Genomic DNA, 8,003 nt, shown 5'->3' on the forward strand with positions numbered 1-8,003 from the left:
GGGTTTGTCTGTCACACGCTTCCATCGTCGGCAGTCTGCAGGGAACCATCGATGTTAGGTCGCCAGGAGGCCACACACCACAGGAGACCCTACACTGCTGCTGAGACACTTCAGTGGTGTTCAGTGGTGCCTGTTCTGATTCAATGTACTTAGGACACCACCTACTAAGCCCCCTACTATCGACAATAATAGCTTAGTCGCGGAACCAGACTGAGTGAGCGTCCCTCCCAGAGTGGAGACCGCCACCACATCCCTCAAACAACAGCCCCCCATGAATCTGCTGACACTGAAGACATTGACAGGACTCGCCCCAAGCACAGAAGTGGAGGGATATCGAAACTGAGGTCACCATGAGAACAGGGCATGAAAGGCCACAGACTTTGAGACTGTTTTGTTTATATTGATGATGATGAAGGAGGCTGTACTGTATTTTGTGTTTAGCACAAGCACTGCGTGTGAGGTGAGGGGTGGTGTGTTTGTGTACAGTCCATTGCTGAGTTGTTTGGTTATTATGTTTGTTCTTCTTAATCACACATATCCCTTTGTAAAATCCATATGAGCTTGATTTATTTCATTATTTTCTCTGCAAAACTGTGCGGCATTTGAGCATTTGTATTATAGTTCCTTCAATACTCTGCAGATTATTAAGTCCCTTGTGTTTTTGGTGGTGTGTTTCAAGGGTTTGAAAGGACGCACATCCACACCCCATGCTCCCCCGCAAAAAAAAAAGAAAAGAAAAAAAGATGAAGAAAAGAACAGAACAACAAAAAACACAAAAACTGATCAGAGTGAACATTCTGTTCATGAGTTGTTTTTTTTTTCAAACAGTAAAGTTAAGGTTGGGTTGGAGTTCATATATATGTAGCAGAGGTATGTGTATGTGTATTCTTATTTATTCATTTTTTTCTAATGGTACATGAATCATGTGGTGCATTGTTATCTCTGATGGTGAACTGTGACTTTTTTTCATTTCCAGCAGTGGCTATGGTCAGTATATCGAGGACGAGGGCTTGAATGATGAGATGGAGAAGGCTTATGAAGAGTTCCTTTCCTCGCAACGAGGACTCCCCTAGGGGCCGACGACGACGCAAGGCCAATCCAGAGAAAGACTGACCTAGTCCTTGTTGCTGGCATGATGAATGGATATCAAAAAATACAAATAACTGCCACTTATTTTTTGTCCCGTTTCGCTATGATTGATCAATTTGTGTTGATTTTTGTTTTGTTTCGTTTGTTTTGTGGTCATGAGAGGGTGATGTGTGTGGGGTTTTCTTTCATTCATGTATTTCTTGTCCCATTCCATCCATCAAAACAAGTAGCGTACTTTTTTTTTTTTTTTTTTTTTTTAATCTATTGGATTGCAAGGAGAGAGGAAGTGTGAGGATGAGGTGATGTGTGTGTGTGTGTGTGTGTGTTTTGTGGTATTTTTTGTTGCAGTGATTGTTGAGAATTCAAGAGGTGTTGGTATATGTGAGAGAATGAAAGATGGTAATAAGACTTGACAAGTTTGCAAAATCAGGTTTGTGATGAAGTATTTATGTATAATATATGACAGAGTATGTATTGTATTTACAAACAAAAAAAGAAAAAGGAAAAAAAAAAAAGATTCAAATGAAGAACGGGATGTGAAAAGGTTTTTTTGTGTATGTGATTTAGTATATTGACATTCTGTGAATTTTGAAGAATATTTTTTCAGGCAGTGGCTGCAGAGTGGGCGTTTTTTTAGGTTTTTTTTGTTTGTTTGTTATTGATCTAGAACATACTGTTTTATTTTTTGGCAAGAGCAAGAGTTTCATCTTATACAGATTTTCTGACTTGTATTGAGTTACATTTGTCTTTTTCAAGCACATGTCAGTTGCAGTGTAACTACTTTACAGTCTGTATACAGTTGTATGTGTTTTAACTGGGCTTGTTTCAAGTTGGTCTCAGTTCCAGTAGCTTTGCATAGCCAGTGGGACAATTATATCAGCGGGAAACCTGTGCATGGGTATGCATGAATGCTCAGACATGATAGCATGCATATTCACATATTATGCACACTTACATATGCACACTAGTTCATTTTGCGCTCTCATGCATGCATGTCAGTAGTCATTAGGTTTCTTTTTCTGTTGATGGTGAACAGTAGGCGAAACATAGATGTTACTAGTAATATTTACAGATTATTCTGCTCTCTGTAAATGAATTGTTTCCATCTGCTTAGCATTGCTTACAAAGTATTGATTTTCCAAACGTCTGTTGTTTTTTTCAAATAATACTTGTCAAAGCGTCACTAGTAAAGTATTATGAGGAGTATTATGGATAATGGAAGGTTTATGTTTTTTTGGTTTGTCTTTAGCATGTATTCATTCAGCAGCTTTGAGAAGACAGATTTTAGGAGGCGGCGGGTGGGCGTTGTTGAGAGGGCCAGGAGTAGAGGGCCCAGAGTTTCAGCGAATCGATTGCGATCGCGCCTTAATTTTAGCGCGATCGCCCAATCGAGCTACATAATTATGTGACCTGGTTGGAGACATAATTTGAAAAGAAAACAAGAACGCCAGAGAATCAACAGACAGGCAGAAAATACGAAAAAAACTTAGCCGTATGAAGAGCACAGGAACAGGAGTCATGATGGCTGCCGGAAAAAGAGGGCGCTAGCCAGCAGGACAAAGGGGAGGTTACCTACTTCCGGGAGGTTATCGGCCGTAGTTGCTTTCGTTTTCTCCACATAGGCAGATAGTAGTTTGCACAGGACAGGAATGTCAGACCCCTGCTGGAGTTGGCGCTAGTTGGGTCACAGTAAGTATGTTATTTAAACGTAATTTAAGATAGAAAATTTCCTTTTTACAGTAGAATCCCTGCTTCTCCCCCCATTCATTCCTTCACCCATTTTGCAGATTTGTTTTCAGCTTAATTTTACATTTTGCTGTAGATGCCGTGTTAATGTTTTTAAAGGGTTTTTTTTGTCCTTTTCTACATTACAGCTAGTCATATTTCTTTAGTGTTCATGTGAATTCATAAGTTAGTTACACTTATTGTACTGTGGCCCACTGGTGGAGACTGTGGCAGGGGTCTGGATTGCTGCCCTACTGGTCTGCCCATGCAGAGAAATCAAAAGTAGCTTTTCTGTTCAAATGTTACAACCAGTTAGTCATATATCAGAGGCAAAAGCAAACATAGTGCTGAAAATGCACAAACTTAAACATAAATCCCTAACCCTTCCACATGCATATTCACACACAAGCATTGTCTTCTAGCAAATTGAAAAAAAAAAAAAAATTTTTTTAAAGGAATATTAACAGTGTAAAGAAAAAGTGTCCAAGCAAAAAAAAAAAGAACAAGAAGAAAAATAAAGCGTGAATACATAGAATATTAAAAAGATTATATAGTAAGTGCATCTTTTCCCTGACAACATTTTTTAGATTTAACGTGGTGATTATTTTGATGTGTTAAACATTTCGACTTTACTTCTAATTGCATGTTTTGTATTGTGGCATGCAGAACAGCAGACTACTTAGAACTTCAAATGCTTGAAAGTTAAAAAGTTGTAATATTGAAATCGGTTGTACGCTCAAGATATTATGAAGACAGTTTTGTTATGGACTTCTGATGCATGCTTGTATGCACATTTTTGTGTATATCTCACAAACTAGCCCAGAAGGTATGTACATGTATATATGTGCCTATATGTGTTCATACAGATTTATACACACACACATTCTCTCTCTCTCTCTCTGTGTCTCTTTCTCTAACACTCCCAAAACCAGTATTAAAGTAGCATGTTACAGTTTTCTATAAGCTTTAAATTGTTCAGTTATCTTTTTGTTTGTGTGTGGATGTTAATCGTACAATACCTGACCCATTCTGAAAACTCGCTGCTGGTGGTTTTTATCTCCACAGCCACAGCCTGTGACACTGGCCAACAAGAATGAGTCTTTTCTACGGTGGATCTCTGTGCAAAACTATTATTTGAAAGAGAAACAAGACAAACACACACACACACACACACACACACACACACACAAAACACACACACCCCACCTCCCCCCCAATCCCCCTCCCCTCCAAAAAAGAAAGAAAAGACAGAGGGAAAAAATCTCTCTCATACACACAAAACCAAACAAACCACACCCTGAACATGTAAACAAGCAAGTGGTCTTTCTGTAGTCTTTGTGGAAAAAAAAAATTGATTGCCTTTTTTTTTATGTAGAATTATTATTTTTCAATGACAAACCTCTACTTGTCTGTGTGAAATGTTTATGAGACAGAATGTGTGCCTTTTTGTCCATGTGATGATGAAAGCTTTATCGTTTATGATAAAAATTGACAAAGAAATGTGGAGACCAGTTTTGATTTGTGTTTTTGCGTGAGTGTGTGTGTGTGTTCCTTGTGATGTTTTCACATATCTTAGTATCCATGTCAATTGAATGAAACAGTACTGCTGCTTAAACAAAAAACAAAAAAATCAAATGTGTTTGTGTTAAAATTTGATGGATATGATATAGAATAAAAATGTATCAGACAAGATAAATGAAACTAGATGGATCATGAGATGAAAGGTTTATTTCACAGCTGAAGTGAGTTTGACAACATGAATGAGTGAATGAAAGAAAGAATAGCTGGAATGTTCTTTTGAAAATTGGACGTTAAGTACACATGCTCAACTATCTTGTCACTTAAACACCAGTGTCTGTGTGTGTATGCGCACATGTACATATAATACAGCTGCGTTTGAGTTCAGCAGCAAAATGTCTTTGAAGATGAAAAGTACGATTCAATTAAACAGTAAGGAGCACATGTTTGCAGCTGATAGTGACTTTGTTTTCATGTAGTACTTACTCAGAAATTACAGGGTAACCACTCTTTTCTATTCCACTTTCATGGGGTCGTGAAAGGGCTCAGACTGATCCATATACACAACATCGCATCTCCTTAAAACAGAAAAAGGAAGTGAGAAGTAATTTAACTGCAACATATAGTTGTGATTGCAAATGGAGGGGACTGAGCCCACTGCATGACTCAACACTTCAGTGACAGCAGTATTATTTTTGTTATGTGTTGTTCCTCATCTCCATTTATCCACAGTTCTAGCAAGTGTATCTCCTCTTCCATCTTTTTTTGGGGTGGGTGGGTGGGGGGAGATGTTAGTTCATTTACAATATTTCAAGTAAGAATTCTTCATTGCTCACATTGATGATCTGAGAAAAGCAAGTGACAAGTCACTTTGTCTCAGGTGTTGTGTGTCCATTCAAGGCATTTTTCTCTCTTTGAAGGGAGGCTTGTGTTCAGTGTCAACATATTATCCTGGGTGTGTGTGTGTGTGTGTGTGTGTGTGTGCAGTTGGTTCAGACTGGCTGAAGGACTCCCCCCACCCCCCTCCACCACCACCCCTTTTAAAGAAGAAAAAGAAACTGATTATTATAGAATGAGTTTCAATAAACAGTACTTGAACGTCCTTTCATGAACCAGTCATTGACATAGAAGAAAAATCTTTGCCATAATGAAAACAACAGATTCTGTTGAGAATTTTTCCACAGTTTTTTCAGTCAGTCAGTCTCAGCAATGATGTGCAGTGAACCTGTTTTGAGTAATTTGCTTGTTGAGTCTGGTTTATTACAGCAGAAGGGAATTGATTTGGGTGTTCTTGTTTCTGAATGCTATATCTGAAGGGTGAAAATTTGCTTTGATATCAGAGGAATGTTTAACAAATTTAATATATTGGAAAAATGTAACAGACAGTGGAAAAACTGAGGAATTTTTTCATAATTTCTGTATTGTATTTTGGAATATTATTAAGACTGGAAAATTTGGCAAATGTGTAACAAATTTTTTGTATTATTTTGGAATAATATTTAGAAAGACAGTGTGAAACTTGAGGAATGTTTGGTGATTTTTAAAAATATTATTTTAGGATATTGTTGAGGCAGGTGGTGGAAATGTTTGAGATACATTATTGAAAAAGTCAAGGTTGCTTTCTTGGATGGCAAAGAAGAATGCATTGAGGTTTTTTTTCAATAGAAAAGTGACTTCTTATTGTTGTTGTCAGTGAAGAATAGAACAGTTATTTGTTTTTCAATAATTCCTTATTGAACACCTAAAATTATCATTTATCAGTACAAACAGATGAGGCGTTCACTCTCGTTTTCTTTCCTTTTTTTGAGGGGTGGCAATGGGGATGTGTGTGTATGTGTTTGCAATAAGTTGTCAAAAAAAGAAAAAAAAATCGGGTACCTATTTGAAAAATAGTACATGGTGGTTATCAAACTAAGAGTACTTGTTGTTTTCTTTGTCTGAAATAAAGATGTTTGATGGGACTTTACATGCTTGATGGAATTGACCTCTCCCCCTCCCCCTGCTCCCAGATGACCAGAGATACTCGGATGATGATGATGATGTGGATACTTACATGCCAACAGTTCAACCATCCTTCACTCAGGAGATTTCTGTTCTTGTAGTTGTTGCTGGGAAGAGTAATGTTGTCTTGGCCACTTCTTACCAAACATACCTATATCATGTTCTCTCAGAGCAGTTTTCCCGGCTGTTGAGCTTGTAAGTATGTACAGAAAGTGATCTGTGAACTGCAATCCTGTACATGTTAGTCATGTTCTCTTTGTTTTGCATTAGGATGTACAAGAAGACAGTCTCTGTGATGACCTTTGGTGACCTTTTCCTGTGACCTTCACTTGTGCATGAAGGTGAGGAGGAGGAGGAGGAACATGAATAAAGAGCAAGAAACTGTGTACTTGGTTTGCTTGGTTGTTTTTGGTGACCATGAGGAATAGTTGATGCAGTGAAAAGTCAGTGAGGGAAAAAACAGCTTTGAAAAATCAAACAATATTCATTGTGCACTCTCACCACATTGGCTTGAATATTATTTTAATATATTGATTGATCTGTTTTTAGTTTATTTCATTTTATTCTCGCTCAAGGCCTGACTAAGCGTGGTTTGTCCGAATACAGTGACTCCTCATTGAGCAACTGAACTGAACTGGCTTGAACCAGAACTGAAAATGGGCACATAGCAAATGTCATTCACATCGTGTCTATCAGAAAACACAAACAGAAATCACCTTTCAAACCCCCTCAATGTTCTTCCCCACACCATCAGCCCTGTTCTCCTCCCTTGTGGACACCTGTATCACCACAGGAGGGAATATTGCAAGCAGGACCTGTGCCTGTGCATCAGGTGGCTCCGGCCTGTCGACTTGTCGGTCTGCCTGCGGGCCCAACACCCAAGACAAAAGGGACCTCACTCCTACTGGGCCACCTTCTCCCATGCTGGTTTCGGTGCCAGGGACCCTTGGGGAGGGTCTCATGGGGTGACTAGCCTCTGGGATAGATTACCTTTTCCACCCATATTTGTATGCACCCAGGGTGCATGCTTGGTTGCTACGAGGCCTGGAGCAGGACCCCTTGTCCTCTTTCTCCTCCACTCTGCCACACACCTTTTACCAGGCGGTGCTCAGCGAGGGGTTGGCTGTGAATGACCAATCTTTGGTCAGGGCAGCCTCTATGGTCACCTGCACCTCCCCTTAAGGGACCCTTTCCCTTGGGGTCCCCTTACACGGTGTCCATAGTCACCAGCGCCTCCATCTTGGGACCAACCGCTTCTGGGTCACCCCACCCAGGTTGGTGAAACTTGCGGCTTCTTTTTACCACTCGTTCCTGCATTGGGGAGGTTACTGGATGTTCATGCCCTCCAAGTATGCATGGGTCCCTTCCTAAACATCTTAGAGCCGCAAAGTGATGCGATTGGCACAGCCCTTGTAGGCGGCGCTGGACCAGGGGCTATGGGCCTGCAGCAGGCATGAAGGGGATAATCAGTTAGCAACTTAACAGCTTTTTGATTGGCCCACTCTTCTTCCCACTGGACCGCATACCCAAATCTGGAGACCCCAGCCTTAACATGCATAAAAAAAAAGATAGAAAGAAAAGGAACCCCACTGCAACAAAAGTGTTGTCCCTGGCAAAAGTCTATAGAAAAATCCAGTTTTAAACCAAAACAACTGGCAGACAGAATATAG

At 39.7% G+C, this 8,003-nt stretch overlaps 1 protein-coding gene across 4 annotated transcripts in view; it reads left to right on the plus strand.

Annotated features, from left to right (window-relative positions):
• Window positions 1-6,719, plus strand: part of LOC143279879 (uncharacterized) — a 33,026-nt gene extending 26,307 nt beyond the window's left edge. For all 4 annotated transcript variants that reach the window (XM_076584168.1, XM_076584170.1, XM_076584169.1 and 1 more), the window contains one exon: window positions 977-6,719. In XM_076584168.1, the coding sequence (XP_076440283.1) occupies window positions 977-1,073 (97 nt within the window). In that variant the 3' untranslated portion in view covers window positions 1,074-6,719. The remainder of the gene's footprint in view (window positions 1-976) is intronic.
• Window positions 6,720-8,003: the final 1,284 nt, after the last annotated feature.

This window comes from Babylonia areolata, chromosome 3 (genome assembly GCF_041734735.1).
Source record: "Babylonia areolata isolate BAREFJ2019XMU chromosome 3, ASM4173473v1, whole genome shotgun sequence".
Lineage (NCBI taxonomy): Eukaryota > Metazoa > Mollusca > Gastropoda > Neogastropoda > Buccinidae > Babylonia > Babylonia areolata.